We start from the raw sequence: 18,014 nt of genomic DNA, 5'->3' as shown, positions 1-18,014 counted from the left end.
AGATTATGAAGACTCAGTTGGTGTCCTCATAAGTCAGTGTTGAGCCCTCCTGCATTTTGTTGAATGTCCTCACATACCACAAACGTTTCTGATCAAGACGATTGTGTGCGTATGCGTGTTTGTCCTTAGCCTTGTCTAGCAATATGCCCAACCCTGTCTACCAAGCCTGTGTATCTGTTGTCCATAGCTGCTGTCCACGAAGCTGCCTCACTGCAAGGAGAATGTGTGTCTGGCGTACGGTCAGGACTGGTCGGTGTACGCAGTGGGCTCTCAGGCCCATGTGTCCTTCCTGGACCCCCGGCAGCCCACTCACAACATCAAATCAGTCAGTTCCCGGGAGAGAGGAAGCGGTGAGGAATTGACACCACACTACACTGTTTGATACCGACACAAACATTATATATATATAACGGGTGCATTTATGGATACAGTGCATTCGGAAAGTATTCATACCCCTTGACTTTTTCCATGTTTTGTTACGTTAAAGCCTTATTCTAAAATGGATGAAATAGTTTATTTTCCGTATATAGAAATGTTTGCGTATGTGTGTATGTGTGTGTATATATATTATATATATATACACAAAAAATATATTGCATTTACATAAGTATTCAGACCCTTTACTCAGTACTTTTTTGAAGCACCTTTGGCAGCAATTACAGCCTCGAGTCTTCTTGGGTATGAATGCTCTTTGGTCTTGGCCATGGTGGAGAGTTTGGAATCTGATTTGATTGATTGATTGATGGACGATACATTGGAGATAATATATATAATATAATATGCCATTTAGCAGACGCTTTTATCCAAAGCGACTTAGTCATGTGTGCATACATTTTTACGTATGGGTGGTCCCGGGGATCGAACCCACTACCCTGGCATTACAAGCGCCATGCTCTACCAATTGAGCTACAGAGGACCACAAGTACTGGAAACAATAGAACACTATGAAAAATCTGGGAAACCAGGCCTGCTATTCATAGCAGAATTTGAAAAGGCATTTGATAAAGTACGACTGGGGTTTATATATAAATGCCTGGAGCATTTCAATTTTGGAGAATCTCTTATAAAATGGGTTACAATCATGTATAGTAACCCTAGGTGTAAAATAGTAAATAATGGCTATTTCTCAGAAACAAAGGTGTCATTGTACACTGAGGATTTATGTTTTCTTTTAAATCCACAACTTGAATCCCTCCACAGCCTCATAGAGAATCTAGATCTAGTACATTTTCTAACCTCTCTGGATTACAACCAAATTATGATAAATGTACTATATTACGTATTAGATCACTAAAAAATACAATTTTTACATTACCATGTAGTTTACCAATAAAATGGTCTGATGGTGATGTGGATATTCTCGAAATACATATCCCAAATGAAATAAATGATCTCACTCCCAAAAAAAATAATAGAAAGTTAGCAAAAATAGATAAGATCTTGCTACTATGGAAAGGTAAATACCTGTCAATTTGTGGAAAACTCACCCTGATTTAACTCTTTAGTATTATCCCAGTTTACCTATTTGCTTATGGTCTTACCTACGCCTAGCGAACAGTTTTTTAAATTATATGAGAAAAAAAGATTCCATTTTATTTGGAACGGCAAGCCAGACAAAATTAAACGGGCCTATTTCTATAATGAATATGAATTCGGAGGACAGAAATTATTCAATATTAAGGCATATGACCTATCACTAAAAGCTTCAGTTCATACAAAATGTATACTTAAATCCGAACTGGTTCTCTCGCAAATTAGTAAGATTGTCTCACCCAATTTTCAAGAATGGCCTTTTTCCCTTTATTCAGATTACAACCTCTCACTTTCATTTATTTGAAAAGTAAATCATCTCCCAAATATCACTATTTCTAAAACAAGCCATAGAAAGTTGGTTGCAATTTCAATATAATCCTCCAGAAATGACAGAACAAATAATGCAACAAAATTGTGGTTAAACTCAAATATACTAATTGATAAAACATTATTTAAAAGAAAATGTTTTAAAAAGGCATAATCTTCGTAAATGATATCATAGGTAGGACTGGTGGAGTTATGTCACACATGCAGCTAACAAAAACATATGGAAATGTCTGCTCTACCCAAAATTCCAACCAAATAATTGCAGCATTACCGCAAAAATGGAAGAAGAAAGTGGAAGGGGGGAAAAGTAAGAAACTTGTCTGTCGGCCCTGCATTAAATAATATAATTGGTTAAAGAAAATTGTGATAAATAAAAAAGTATACCAGTTTCATTTAAGGACCAAAATAGTTGGGAAGAGATTTTTGACGTACCGATTCCATGGCATAGTGTTTATGAACTGATACGCAAAACGACGCCGGATTCAAAACTTAGAATTTTTCAATTTAAATTATTATACAAAATTCTTGCTACCAATAGAATGTTATTTATATGGGGGATACAATCTTCCCAGCGCTGCAGATTTTGCTGCGAAGAGACAGAATCATTAGATCATTTGTTTTGGTACTATCCATTTGTAGCTTGTTTTTGGACACAGGTCCAGGAATGGCTAAAGGATTGCAATATTTACCTGAAGCTAACCCTGCAGATAGCACTACTGGGTGATCTGAAAAGTCATAGTCAATCGATCAATAATAAACTACTTTTAGCAAAAATATGTATTTTTAATTTACAATCTGTAGAAACAATGAGAATAGAAGGGTTCCGAACTTTTGTAAAACATCACAGTACAGTTGAAAAATATATGGCAAATAGAAATCCAACATCGATGGTGTAAAGAGATAGATGGGTGGTGTTGAAGGATGGGACTAATAACAACTAACAACTAATAACAATAAGATAACTAATGTAAAGCATACTGTGTCCATAATAAGTGTATAGGTTATAGGTTGAGAGCTTTTGTGAAAGAGCACAGTTAGAAAGATATGGCATATAGAAGCAAACGGGATGGACATCATGAAAAGGATCGGAGAGGTTGAGGGTAGAGGAAGTTCAGGAGTAAAAACAAACAAAATAGAATTATTGTAAAATTGCCTGTGTCCATAAAATAAATATATATATATATATATATATATATATGTGTATAAGCTTGAAGTAGAGGCCTAAGCTTTGTTGTTCACTAGTTTACTCCAATTAGGGAAGGGTTGGAAAGTAATAAATGGAAATACATTTTTTTAAAGGATATGTATTTATATGTGTGTGTGTGTGTGTGTGTGTGTGTGTGTGTGTGTGTATGTGTATATATATATATATATGTGTATATATATATATATTTGCAAGAAAAAAATACGTATGGGGGATTGGAAGTGATGCAGACAATTACATTGATGGAAGTTACAATCTATCTGCAATATTAAAGCTGATCTACCCCCCCCCCCCCCCCCTAAAAAAAAGACTGAATACTTATGTAAATAAGGTATTTCAGTTTTTTATTCTTAAGAAATTTGCAAAATTTTCTAAACCTGTTTTCGCTTTGTCATTATGGGGCGTTGTGTGTAGATTGATGAGGGGGAAAAAAAAACAATTGATACCGTTTTAGAATAAGGCTGTAACGTAAACTTTTCTGGAAAAAGTGAAGGGGTCTGAACTTTCAGAATACACTGTATATAAAGAACACAATAGCATACATACACACATTGTGTCAACATTCTGTAACTTTCATTTCATTTCATTTCTCCAGAGGCAACACGAGGTACCACAAACACATTCCACCAAGAAGCAAAACAAAACCCAAACATTCGCCAAGACCCGCCCTGCACTTATGCTGCCTTCAAGTGGTGTCGGAATTATCGGGAAATAGGAGTTTCCGACTCAGAAATGTCACTTGAATGGCCTTCCAAGTCGGGATTACGAGTGGGAAAGTCGGGAGAAAATTAAGATACCCGAGTTAACGACATGTGGCATTTCATCACTGGCCTTTCACCTTTTCAACCAAAGATAAAACAAAGCAATTGACATTATTGGTACATTATTTTAATGTGAATAATGTAGCTAGTTTGGTTGTATTGTCAACTTCAGAAAGCTAGCTAAATTATTATTAGCAACATTAGCTAGCTAAAATCTCATTGGTTGAAGGGTTCTTTCGACTTCAAAAGCACTTGAAAGCACTCATGTCGGGAAATACGAGATTCCGAGGAGCATTTGAATGCGGCATTACAAACAAGTGCAGAGGCAGTACTTTTGAACGGGAAATTAGTGATAGCTTTTTTTTTTTTTTACTTTATGAAGCTATTAAAAGCGAGGTTTAACTTGTCTGTGTGTGTGCTCTCGTTCCAAGGCATCCGCTCTGTGAGTTTCTATGAGCACATAGTGACAGTGGGCACGGGACAGGGCTCTCTGCTCTTCTATGACATCAGAGCCCAGAGGTTCTTGGAGGACCCTTCCAGCCCGGCCAGCGGGTTCCGTCAGCGCCCAGGAGAGGGGATCCTTAAACTCACCACAGGGAAGGGCTGGCTGGTACGCTTTATTTGTTATTCCACTTTGTAATGTATACCCCTCTTAGGAACTTTCAACTTGAAGTGTCCTGCTATTACTATACTGAAAAAAATATTAACGCAAAATATAAAGTGTCGGTCCCATGTTTCATGAGCTGAAATAAAAGAACCCAGAAATGTTCCATACGCACAAAAAGCTTATTTATCTCTAATTTTGTGCACACATTTGTTTACGTCCCTGTTAGTGAGCATGTCTTTTTTACCAAGATAATCCATCCACCTGACGTGTGGCATATCAAGAAGCTGATTAAACAGTATGATCATAACATAGGTGCAACTTGTGCTGGGGACAATAAAAGGCCACTATAAAATGTGCAGTTTTGTCACACAACAAAATGCCACAGATAGACAGCTGTGCCACATGGGAGGCCCAAGGCACTGCAGTACTTGAGGCGTCACTACAGATCTGGGTTCGATCCGAGCTCGATCCCGGGCTGTGTCGCAGCCGGCCGCGACCGGGAGACCCATGAGGTGACGGACAATTGGCCCAGCGTCGTCCGGGTTAGGGGAGGGTTTGGCCGGCCGGGATGTCCTTGTCCCATTGCGCTCTAGTGACTCCTGTGGCGGGCCGGGCGCATGCATGCTGACATGGTCGCCAGTTGTATGATGTTTCCTCCGACACATTAGTGCGGCTGGCTTCTGGGTTAAGCAAGCAGTGTGTCAAGAAGCAGTGCGGCTTGACAGGGTTGTATTTCGGAGGACGCATGGCTCTTGACCTTCGCATCTCCCGAGTCCGTACGGGAGTTGCTGCGATTGGACAAGACTGTGACTACCAATTGAAAATCACGAAATTGGGGAGAAAAAGGGGTAGAAAATTACAAATTAAAAGAATGCAACCGATGTCTCAAGTTTTGAGGGAGCATGCAATTGGCATGCTGACTGCAGGAATGTCCACCAGAGCTGTTGCCAGAGAATTTGTTAACTTCTCTACCATAAGCCAACTCCAACGTCGTTTTAGAGAATTTGTTAGTAGTCCAACCGGCCTCACAACCGCAGAACACGTGTAACCACGCCAGCCCAGGACCTCCACATCGGGCTTCTTCACTCACGGGATCGTCTGAGACCAGCCATCCGGACAGCTAAGGAAACTGTGGGCTTGCACAACCGAGGAATTTTGCACAAACTGTCAGAAACAGTCTCAGGGAAGCTAATATGCGTGCTCGTCGTCCTCACCAGGGTCTTGACCTGATTTGCAGTTCGGCGTCGTAACAGACTTGTGGGCAAATGCTCACCTTCGATGGCCACTGGCACGCTGGAGAAGTGTGCTCTTCATGGATGAATCTTGGTTTCAACTGTACCGGGCAGATGGCAGACAGCGTGTATGGTGTCGTGTGGGGGAGCGGTTTGCTGATGTCAATGTTTTGAACAGAGTGCCCCATGGTTCTAGTGGGGCAATGGTATAGGCAAGCATAAACTACGGACAATGAACACAATTGCATTTTATCGATGGCAATTTGAATTCCGGGAAACTGAAAATGTCCCAGTTATTCCATGGCCTGCATACTCACCAGACATGTCACCCATTGAGTATGTTTGGGATGCTCTGGATCGACGTGTACAGCAGCGTGTTCCAGTTCTTGCCAATATCCAGCCACTTCGCACAGCCATTGAAGAGAAGTGGGACAACATTCCCACAGGCCACAGTCAACAGCCTGATCAACTCCATGCGAATGAGATGTCACGCTGTATGAGGCAAATGGTGCTCACACCATATACTGACTGGTTTTCTGATCCATGCCCCTACCTTTTTTTTAAGGTACAGTTGAAGTCGGAAGTTTACATAAACCTTAGCCAAATACATTTAAACTCAGTTTTTCACAATTCCTGACATGTAATCCTAGTAACAATTCCCTGTCTTTGGTCAGTTAGGATCACCATTTTATTTTAAGAATGTGAAATGTCAGAATAATAGTAGAGAGAGATTTATTTCAGCTTTTATTTATTTCATCACTTTCCCAGTAGGTCAGAAGTTTACAAACAGTCAATTAGTATTTGGTAGCATTGTCTTTAAATTGTGTAACTTGGGTCAAACTTTTCGGGTAGCCTTCCACAAGCTTCCCACAATAAGTTGGGTGAATTTAGGCCCATTTCTTTTGACAGAGCTGGTGTAACTGAGTCCGGTTTGTAGGCCTCCTTGCTCGCACATGCTTTTTCAGTTCTGCCCACACATTTTCTATAGGATTGAGGTCAGGGCTTTGTGATGGCCACTCCAATACTTTGACTTTGTTGTCCTTAAGCCATTTTGCCACAACTTTGGAAGTATGCTTGGGGTCATTGTCCATTTGGAAGTCCCATTTGCAACCAAGCTTTAACTTCCTGACTGATGTCTTGAGATGTTGCTTCAATATATCCACATAATTTTCCTTCCTCGTGATGCCATCTATTTTGTGAAGTGCACCAGTCCCTCCTGCAGCAAAGCACCCCCACAGCATGATGCTGCCACCCCCGTGCTTCACGGTTGGGATGGTGTTCTTCGGCTTGCAAGCGTTCCCCTTTTTCCTCCAAACATAACGATGGTCATTATGGCCAAACAGTTATATTTTTGTTTCATCAGACCAGAGGACATTTCTCCAAAAAGTACGATCTTTGTCACCATGTGCAGTTGCAAACCGTAGTCTGGCTTTTTTATGGCGGTTTTGGAGCAGTGGCTTCTTCCTTGCTGAGCGGCCTTTCAGGTTACGTCGATATAGGACTCGTTATACTGTGGACATAGATACTTTTGTACCCGTTTCCTCCAGCATCTTCACAAGGTCCTTTGCTGTTGTTCTGGGATTGATTTGCACTTTTCGCACCAAAGTACGTTCATCTCTAGGAGACAGAACGCGTCTACTTCCTGAGCAGTATGACGGCTGCGTGGTCCCATGGTGTTTATACTTGCGTACTATTGTTTGTACAGATGAACACGGTACCTTCAGGCGTTTGAAAATTGCTCCCAAAGATGAACCAGACTTGTGGTCTACAATTTTTTTTCCTGAGGTCTTGGCTGATTTCTTTTGATTTTCCCATGATGTCAAGCAAAGAGGCACTGAGTTTGAAGGTAGGCCTTGAAATACATCCACAGGTACACCTCCAATTGACTCAAATGATGTCAATTAGCCTATCAGCTTCTAAAGCCATGACATAATTTTCTGGAATTTTCCAAGCTGTTTAAAGGCACAGTCAACTTAGTGTATGTAAACTTCTGACCCACTTGAATTGTGATACAGTGAATTATAAGTGAAATAATCTGTCTGTAAACAATTGTTGGAAAAATTACTTGTGTCATGCACAAAGTAGATGTCCTAACCGACTTGCCGAAACTATAGTTTTTTAACAAGAAATTTGTGGAGTGGTTGAAAAACGAGTTTTAATGACTCAAACCTAAGTGTATGTAAACTTCCGACTTCAACTGAATCTGTGACCAACAGATGCGTATCTGTTTTCCCAGTCATGTGATTAGAGCCTAATGAATTGATTTGAATTGACTGATTTCTTTATATGAACTGTAGCTCAGTAAAATCTTTCAAGTTGTTGCATGTTTATATTTCTGTTCAACATATGTCTCCATAATGACATGGCATAGCATTTATAGATTTAAACAGTTGACAACACTGTCATGAAACGGAACATATTTATGAAAAGCTGATTTAAGATTTACACAAAAATAATCTGTAATTTTGGTGGAAAGCTGGGTCGAAAACTAAGACCTTCTGGTCAAACGTTGCAATAAACTAATAAAGGATATATTTTAACATTCTGGCAGTAAACTGTTGTGACACCTCACCTCAGTGGTTAGTCTGTCTTGGACCTGCCTGGACAAGATGCTAGCACAAAACGGCAATTCTAATTTCTCCCTCAGTGTTCTCTTCCTCCGTTCTTTTGCCATCCTGTCACCCCCTCCTTCTCTCACACCTGTTTCTCTCTCTCTTCCCCCAGAATCACGACGAGACGTGGCGGAGCTACTTCTCGGACATTAACTCGTTCCCCAACGCTGTGTACACACACTGCTACGACGACTCTGGCACCAAGCTGTTTGTGGCCGGCGGACCGCTGTGCTCGGGCCTTCACGGCAACTACGCAGGCCTCTGGAGCTAGCCTTCTCTCATCCAATGTCTCGCCATTTCTCCTTACCCCACCACAGTCCCCCCCTCTGCTCCTCCTTTTGGTGTTACTCACTTAGTCATCCCTTCAGTCTTGTCCCTCCCTCCCCCCCTCCCCACCATCTTGTCACCACCTCTTTGTTGCATCCCTTCATCCTCCCTTGCACTTTGTCCTGTCTTCTTTCAGTTCCCTAGTCTCTGCTCCCCCTTTGTTTTAGATACAGTGCATTCGGAAAGTATTCAGACCCCTTGACTTTTCCCACATTTTGTTACGTTACAGCCTTACTCTAAAATGGATTCAAATTTTTTTTTTTTACCTTCATCAATCTACACACAATACCCCATAATGACAAAGCAAAAACAGGTTTTTAGAATTTTTTTGCTAATTTATTAAAATTAAAAACTGTAATATCACATTTACATAAGTATTCAGACCCTTTACTCAGTAATTTGTTGAAGCACCTTTGGCAGCGATTACAGCCTCAAGTCTTCTTGGGTATGACGCTACAAGCTTGGCACACCTGTATTTGGGGAGTTTCTCCCATTATTCTCTGCAGATCCTCTCAAGCTCTGTCAGGTTAGATGGGGAGCGTCGCTGCACAGCTATTTTCAGGTCTCTCCAGAGATGTTCGATCAGGTTCAAGTCCAGACTCTGGCTGGGCCACTAAAGGGCATTCAGAGACTTGTCCCGAAGCCACTCCTGCATTGTCTTGGCTGTGTGCTTAGGGTCGTTGTCTTGTTGGAAGGTGTACGTTCGCCCCCAGTCTGAGGTCCTGAGCGCTCTGGAGCAGGTTTGCATCAAGGATCTCTCTGTACTTTGCTCCATTCATCTTTCCCTCGATCCTGACTAGTCTCCCTGCCGCTGAAAAACATCCCCACCGCATGCCAGGTTTCCTCCAGACGTGACGCTTTGCATTCAGGCCAAATAATTCAATCTTGGTTTCATCAGACTTGCTTCTCATGGTCTGAGAGTCTTCAGGTGCTTTTTGGCAAACTCCAAGCAGGCTCTCGTGCCTTTTCCTGAGGAGTGGCTTCCGTCTGGCCACTCTACCATAAAGGCCTGATTGGTGGAGTGCTGCAGAGATGGTTGTCCTTCTGGAAGGTTCTCCCATTTCCACAGAGGAACTCTAGAGCTCTGTCAGTGACCATCGGGTTCTTGGTCACCTCCCTGACCAAGGCCCTTCCCCCCCGATTGCTCAGTTTGGCCGCCCTAGGAAGAGTCTTGGTGGTTCCAAACTTCTTCCATTTAAGAAAGATTGAAGCCACTGTGTTCTTCGGGACTTTGAATGCTGCAGACATTTTTTTGTATCCTTCCCCAGATCTGTGTCTCGACACAATCCTATCTCTGAGCTCTACGGACAATTCATTCAACCTCATGGCTTGGTTTTTGCTCTGACATGCACTGTCAACTGTGGGACCTTATATAGACAGGTGTGTGCCTTTCCAAATCATGTCCAATCAACTGAATTTACCACAGGTTGACTCCAAGTTGTAGAAACATCTCAAGGATGATCAATGGAAACAGGATGCACCTGAGCTCAATTTCGAATCTCATAGCGAAAGGTCTGAATACTTAAGTAAATAAGGTATTTCTGTTTTTTATTATATATATATATATATATATATATATATACATTTTGCTAAAATTTCTAAAACTCTGTTTTCATTTTGTCATTATAGGCTATTGTGTGTAGATTGATGAAAAAAAAAATGATTGAATACATTTTAGAAAAAGGCTGTAACGTAACAAAATGTGGAAAAGGTCAAGGGGTCTGAATACTTTTCGAATGCACTGTATATTTTGATGATTAACCAGTGATGTTGTAGCAAGCTGGGAGGTCCACTTCTGAGAAACTCAAATGAAAGTGTAAAGTTTTATTACAATTTTCAACATTCGCATACACCCCATGGATTGGACTCTGTTTTTTTTTCCCTGAGGAAAGTTGCCTGCTGGCATCGACAGTTTCCTTGCATGGACATTCGGGACACTCTCCTTACTGTTCCCCTTCCCTTCTCTCTCCAAAACGGACGGCAATATAAAAAAGAGAGGGTGGGGGGTGGGGGGATATAAATGACAATAAGTTCTGAAGGATGGAACGAACAGGAGAATACTTACACTTTTCTAAGAAACTTAGAGAGGACATGCTCATTGACTGGTACGGGACCACCCTGTGCCATGGCAGCCAATAAGAGCCGTAGCGATGAAAAACTATCTAATCAGACGTGAGGTGAGAAGAAGCTGTGGATGAGTACAACCAATCAGATAGCGGTGGTCACTTTCCTTTTTTTTTTGACTGATGTAAAGGAGTGATGACTGTAGATACTAAATGCCACATAGATGTTCTGCTCTGAATAATCATGGAGAATGCTTATTTTATTTAGATTCTGACTAATTTGGAAAACGTACACTTGTTGTTGTTATTATTACTATTAGCTTTATTTATTTCCCCCCCCCTCTCACTATCACCCTTAGCTATGGTCTAAGGCAGGGGCATTCAACGCCAGTCCCATGTGGAACGCAGTGTCTTCTGGTTCTTCCCCCAGTTTGTGGTCCATTCATGGCAGTGGTTGTCCAGGGATTCCCTTCACCCTCTGATAGCAAAAGGGCAACAACTCCACGTGGCCTAAGACATTCCCAATAGTAACAGGTCTGGGCCCGGTTTCCCAAAAGCATGTTAAGGCTTGGTTCATTGTTAGAACCGTCGTAGGAGCATCATTAAATGTCCGACCCGTTTCCCAATACCATTGTTACTAAAGTTGCACAAGAAAAGGGTAGTTATTTAACGACTGCCTCAGACCACTAGAACAGCTAAGCGTGTTGTTAAATGCTTTTTTTGCCCTTCCGCTTCAATTGTTTTTATACACAGATCTCCGCTAAACACAAAATCAAGATGTTTGTCTTTCTGTGACCACTGATAACTTCAGAACTAATGCGACTACAAATACAAAGTTGCCAATGTCTTTGCAATTGTTACAAACAAGCAAAGGATATAAGATGCTTCAAATGAAAACAGAGATGACTGTATTAAAAGATGAATACAGTATAGGATACATATAGACCTACCTATATATTTAAATGATATTGAAATACATTTCTTGTCAATTGAGTTTTGTTATTTAGCTATTTGTACACTGTCAAAATTTTGCCTGAATATATTTAATGTGTAGCCTACATTTGCGCAATGATATCATTTTTAAAATTATTTTATTATTATTGTACTTTTACCCCTTTTTCTCCCCAATTGGTAGTTAGTCTTGTCCCATCGCTGCAACTCCCCTACGGACTCAGGAGAGGCGAAGGTCGAGAGCCATGCGTCCTCCGAAACACGACCCTGCCATGCCGCACTGCTCGCTTAACCCGGAAGACAGCCGCACCAATGTGTCGGAGGAAACACCGTACAACTGGTGACCGAAGTCAGCTTGCCGGCGTCCGGCCCGCCACAAGGAGTCGCTAGAGCGCGATGGGACAAGGAAATCCCGGCCAGTCAAACCCTCCCCTAACCCGGACGACGCTGGGCCAATTGTGCGCCGCCTCATGGGTCTCCCGGTCACGTCCGGCTGTGACACAGCCTGGGATCGAACCCGGGTCTGTAGTGACTCCTCAAGCACTGCGATGCAGTGCCTTAGACCACTGCGCCGCTCAGGAGGCCCATTTTTTCAAATCTTGATTTAGTGTATTATTATTGGGTAAGCATGAAAATAATCTGCCTCGATGTTTGTAGCCATAGGTGATCTCTAATAGGAGCTCATCCATTGTCAGTATTGTGGAATAATTTGAATGTTACGGTAAGATTTGAAAGGGAGAATGCGGATCCGAGAGCAGAACAGTCTTTATTTCGATCCTATCCGTGTCAACACATGCCTCAACGACGCACTTAGCGAACGTTCTCTCTGCTTGGTGTTTTGGGAAACTCATGTTACATCTTCGGCCGTTGTAGGAAAGCTGCATCGTTAAAACATTAAGTTCCATTGCTATCGGGAAACCGGGCCCTGGACAAGTGCGTAGGGGTTGGAGTTGATTACCTCTAGAGGCACAATCGTTTTGTCAGTTGGTTCTTATACTTTTTTTTTTGTGTATCAAGGGATGAGTGTAGCTGCTCTTTTCCTTGTGTGTAAAGGGCAGGGTAGATTTGAGTTAATTTGTTGCCTTTCTCTAGTCTTTCTGTGAAAGACTGTTGTTTGCTGACATTATTTAGCTATTTTACATGGAACTTTTCTTAAGAGTTTTCATGATAATGCGAGAACAAAAACGAGACCCCAATTACGACCATAAGTTGAACAAATAACCATCACTTTTAAAGTGTGTTTGATATGTAAATGTGTATGTATGTGTGAAATGCATACATTTCTATGTATATGTTCGAGGTGGTGTGTGGACTGACCCTTGCCTTTACTTTGGTGGTGACCTATTTTATACACACCTCAATGTTTTTTACAAATGACTAAACCTGAGGATATTGTATGATATCAACAACACTCAAAACACCCTATTTAATCTTTAAAGAAAATGATTCAATAAAAAGTATATTGATGTAATATTTCTCTTATTTCATATTGCTGTTTGTGTGGTTTATTTAATTGTGTTTGTGCCATGATGTGTGCAACACTGCATTTATCATTACTCAAATGGCTGGTCATTGAGCGATGCATGCAGTAGGCCTACAATTGCCAGAAGAGCAAATATAAATGTATTTGTCACTGCTTCATAAACAACAGGTGTAGACTAACAGTGAAATGTTTACTTACAGGCCCTTCCCAACAATGCAGAGAGAAATAATTAACACGAGGAATAAATGCACGAGTAACGGTAACTTGGCTCTATACAGGGGGCACCAGTACCGAGTTTATGTGCAGGTGTGCGAAGTAATTGAGGTACACAGAACAAAAATGTTTATTTAACCTTTATTTTATCAGGGAGTCATATTGAGACCAAGGTCTTTTTTACAGATGAGCCCTGAATTACATAAATTAAAGAAAATACACACATCAAATATAAATACAAAATGCAAGCAGAAATAAAGAAAAAAACTGTCATCGGTAATAAGGTCCTCAATCAGCTTTCGGAATTGCCCTAGAGGCACCAGAACATCAAATTTAAGAACATTTTGTAGATTGAAGCTGATTTACCTAACTCAGAGACCAAAGGAATTTTCAGAGTTAGCCATCCCTGAGACTGGGTGTGGTAACTCGTATATCTAAAGTTTAGTAATGATGTTAGGTACAGTGGGACTTTTTGTAAAAGGGCTTTATGAATTAAAACATAGCAATGTATCAACCTACGTGACATCAAGAGGGCCCAACTTTCTGGTAGAGAATGCAGTGATGAGTACTAAAATTGTTGCCCGTAATAAAGCGGAGTGCGCTATGATAAACTGCATCTAACGGCTTTAATGAAGTGGCTGCTGCATTCATATAGCTGATGTCGCCATAGTCTAGGAACGATCGCAACGTCGACTGAATAATCTGCTTTCTACTATTTCGCGAGAGGCAAGACCTATTTCTATAGAAGAAACCCGTTTTTATTCTCAGCTTCTTAACAAACTCATCAACATGCTTTTTAAACGACAGCTTTTCATTTATCCAGATGCCCATATATTTGTAAGCACGGACACTATCAATATGGACACCATCCAAAGTACATATGCTTAAATCATTAGACTTGTTTTTATGCGCTCTAGAGAACAACATATACTTAGTTTTACCTGCATTCAGTAGTAATTTCAGTTCAATAAAGTTTTTCTGTAATACAATGAATGCAGACTGTAGTTCAGATAGAGCCTGGTCAACCGTGGGGGCAATAGCATACACAACAGTATCATCGGTATACAAGTGCAGGTTACGATTTTATTACAGACAAGTCGATATTGTTAATGTAAACAGTAAGAAGTACAGGACCCAGAATTGACCCCTGTGGAACACCTTTTGTAATATCCAGGAAACCTGATTTAACGCCATCAGTAGATTTACATTGAGTTCCATCTGTCAAGTAATTTTTAAACCAGTTACATGCAGCCTGGTCTAGGCCAATTGAGGAAAGCCTCTGAATTATCAGCGAGTGAACCACAGTATCGAAAGCCTTTGACAGGTCAATGAAGAGGGCAGCACAATGTTGCCTTTTATCCATACAGTTAACCACATAATTTATAACTAGGGATGCAGCAGAGATAGTGCTATGACCTGGTCTTCTTGGGTATGACGCTACAAGCTTGGCACACCTGTATTTGGGGAGTTTCTCCCATTCTTCCCTGCAGATCCTCTCAAGCTCTGTCAGGTTGGATAGGGAGCGTTGCTGCACAGCTATTTTCAGGTCTCTCCAGAGATGTTCGATCGGGTTCAAGTCCGGCCTCTGGCTGGGCCACTCAAGGACATTCAGAACTTGTCCCGAAGCAACTCCTGCGTTGTTTTGGCTGTGTGCTTAGGGTCGTTGTCCTGTTGGAATGTGAACGTTAACCCCAGTCTGAGGTCCTGAGCGCTCTGGAGCAGGTTTTCATCAAGGATCTCGCTGTACTTTGCTCCATTCATCTTTGCCTCGATCCTGACTAGTCTCTCAGTCCCTGCTGCTGAAAAATACCCCCACAGCATGATGCTGCCAACCACCGTGCTTCACCGTATGGATGGTGCCAGGTTTCCTCCAGACGTGACGCTTGGCATTCAGGCCAAAGAGTTCAATCTTGGTTTCTTCAGACCAGAGAATCTTGTTTCTCATGGTCTGAGAGTCTTCAGGTTCCTTTTGGCAAACTCCAAGCAGGCTGTCATGTGCCTTTTACTGAGGAGTTTCATAGCAAAGGGTCTGAATACTTAAGTAAGGTATCTGTTTTTTATTTGTTTTTTATTTGCAAAAATTTCTAAACCTGTTTTCACCTTGTCATTATGGGGTATTTATTGTGTGTAGATTGCTGAGGATTTGTAAAAAATGTAATCCATTTTACAATAATGCTGTAACATAGCAAAATGTGGAAAAAGTCAAGGGATCTGAATACTTTACGAAGGCACTGTACTTGGCCGTACACACCACCCTCTGTAGCACCTTGCCGTCGGATGCAAAGCAGTTGCCATACCAAGCGGTGAGGCAGCCAGTCTAAATGCTCTCAAGGGTGCAGCTGTAGAATCTTTTGAGGATCTGAGGGCTCATGCCGAATCTTTCAGCCTCCTGACGGGAAAGAGGCGTTGTTGTGCCTTCTTCACAACTGGGTTGATGTGTGTGGACCATGATCATTCCTTAGTGATGTGGACACCAAAGCTCTCGACCCGCTCCACTACAATCCTGTCGATGTGGATGGGGCCGTGCTCGCCCCTCCCTTTCCTGTAATCCACGATCAGCTCCTTTGTCTTGCAGATGTTGAGGGAGAGGTTGTCCTGGCACCACACTGCTAGGTCACTGACCTCCCTATAGGCTGTCTCATCGTCGTCGGTGTTCAGGCCAAACACCGTTGTGTCGTCAGCAAACTTAATGATGGTGTTTCAGTCGTGCACGGTCACGCAGTTGTGGGTGAACAGGGAGTACATGAGGGGACTAAGCATGTACCCCTGATGGGCCCCCGTGTTGAGGATCAGCGTGGCAGATGTGTTGTTGCCTACCCTCACCACCTGGGGGCGGCCCGTCCAGGATCCAGTTGCAGAGGGAGGTGTTCAGTCCCAGGGTCTGGAGCTTAGTGATGAGCTTGGAGGGCATTATAGTGTTGAACGCTGAGCTATAGTCAATGAACAGTATACTCACGTAGGTGTTCCTCTTTTCCAGGTGGGAGAGGGCAGTGTGGAGTGCAATAGAGATTGCTTCATCTGTGGATCTGTTGGGGCGGTATGCGAATTGGAGTGGGTCCAGTGTGTCTGGGATGATGGTGTTGATGGGAGCCATGACCAGCTTTTCAAAGCATTTCATGGCTACAGATGTAAGTGCTATGGGGCGAAAGTCATTTAGACAGGTTACCTTGGTGTTCTTGGGCACAGGGACTATGGTGATCTGCTTGAAATATGTATGTATTACAGACTGGGTAAGGTAGAGTTTGAAAATGTCAGTAAAGGCATGCTCTGAGTATGTTTCCTGGTAATCCGTCTGGCCCTGCGGCCTTGTGAATGTTAACATGTTTAAAGGTCTTACTCACATCGGCCCCGGAGCGCGAGATCACAGTCGTCCGGAACAGCTGGTGCTCTCATTCATGGGTCAGTGACGAGCATAAATGGAATTTAGCTTGTCTGGTACGCTTGCATAACTGGGCAGCTTGCGGCTTGGTTTCCCTTTGTAATCAGTGATAATTTGCAAGCCCTGCCACATCCGACGAGCGCCACAGTCGGTGTAGTAGGATTCGATGTTAGTCCTGTATTGACGTTTTGACTGTTTGATGGCTCGTCAGAGGTCGTAGCGGGATTTCTTATAAGCATCCGGATTAGTGTCCCGCTCTTTGAAATCGGCAGCTCTAGCCTTTAGCTCAGTACGGATGTTGCCTGTAATCCATGACTTCTGGTTGGGATATTGTGACGACCCTCCCACTCCGTCTGCCGATATTCTTTCTTTCTGCTCTTTTTTCCTTAATAGGATGTTGGTGGGTGGAGCTGGGAGGGTCCTCAGCGAAATGGGACACACCTGGGTTCGGGTGTGTCCCGGGTATAAATACACCTTTCCCCCAAACATCGAAGAGACTCTCCATCAGACACACTGTTGTTTTTGGTTGTGGCATTTTGGGGCTTCTTTGTGTTCATTTGTTTTAGCACCTCTCAACACCCCTCATTATCACCATCTCTCACTTACACTACTGACTACACACACCATTGTTACTTGGATATAGTTTACTTTATGAAAAAAAAAAAAAAACATTTCTCTAGCTCCACGTTATCTCCCTCTTTGTTATGGGCTACGAGCCGGTTCATAACAATATGTATAGTACCAGTCAAAGGTTTGGACACACCTGCTCATTCAAGGGATTTCTCAAAAATTTGGACACACCTGCTCATTCAAGGGTTTTTCTTTATTTTTACTATTTTCTACATTGTAAAATAATAGTGAAGACATCAAAACTATGAAATAACACATATGGAATCATGTAGTAACCAAAAAAGTGTTAAACAAATCAAAATATATGTTACATTTGAGATTCTTCAAATTAGCCACCCTTTGCCTTGATGACAGCGTTGCACTCTCTTGGCATTCTCTCAACCAGCTTCACCTGGAATGCTTTTCCAACAGTCTTGAAGGAGTTCCCACATATGCTGAGCACTTGTTGGCTGATTTTCCTTCACTCTGAGGTCCGAATCATACTAAACCATCTCAATTTGGTTGAGGTCGGGGGATTGTAGAGGCCAGGTCATCTGATGCAGCACTCCATCACTCTCCTTCTTGGTAAAATAGCCCTTACACAGCCTGGAGGTGTGTTGGGTCATTGTCCTGTTGAAAAACAAATGATAGTCCCACTAAGCCCAAACCAGATGGGATGGCGTATTGCTGCAGAATGTTGTGGTAGCCATGCT

General features: G+C 42.1%; 1 protein-coding gene across 2 annotated transcripts in view; it reads left to right on the top strand.

Annotated features, from left to right (window-relative positions):
* The window catches only part of LOC311138534 (DDB1- and CUL4-associated factor 12-like), a 38,082-nt gene extending 27,935 nt beyond the window's left edge, over positions 1-10,147 (top strand). The window contains exons 7-10 of one of the 2 annotated variants that reach the window (XM_084173248.1): positions 188-350; positions 3,660-3,671; positions 4,257-4,435; positions 8,389-10,147. In XM_084173248.1, the coding sequence (XP_084029374.1) occupies positions 188-350; positions 3,660-3,671; positions 4,257-4,435; positions 8,389-8,547 (513 nt within the window). In that variant the 3' untranslated portion in view covers positions 8,548-10,147. The remainder of the gene's footprint in view (positions 1-187; positions 351-3,659; positions 3,672-4,256; positions 4,436-8,388) is intronic. The other variant, XM_084173249.1, reaches the window with a different exon arrangement.
* The last annotated feature ends 7,867 nt before the right edge of the window (positions 10,148-18,014 follow it).

Source organism: Coregonus lavaretus (assembly GCF_964263955.1).
Source record: "Coregonus lavaretus genome assembly, chromosome: 12".
Classification (NCBI taxonomy): Eukaryota; Metazoa; Chordata; class Actinopteri; order Salmoniformes; family Salmonidae; genus Coregonus; species Coregonus lavaretus.
Note: the sequence above shows the minus strand (reverse complement) of the source record. Positions and strands in the feature narration are given on the sequence as shown.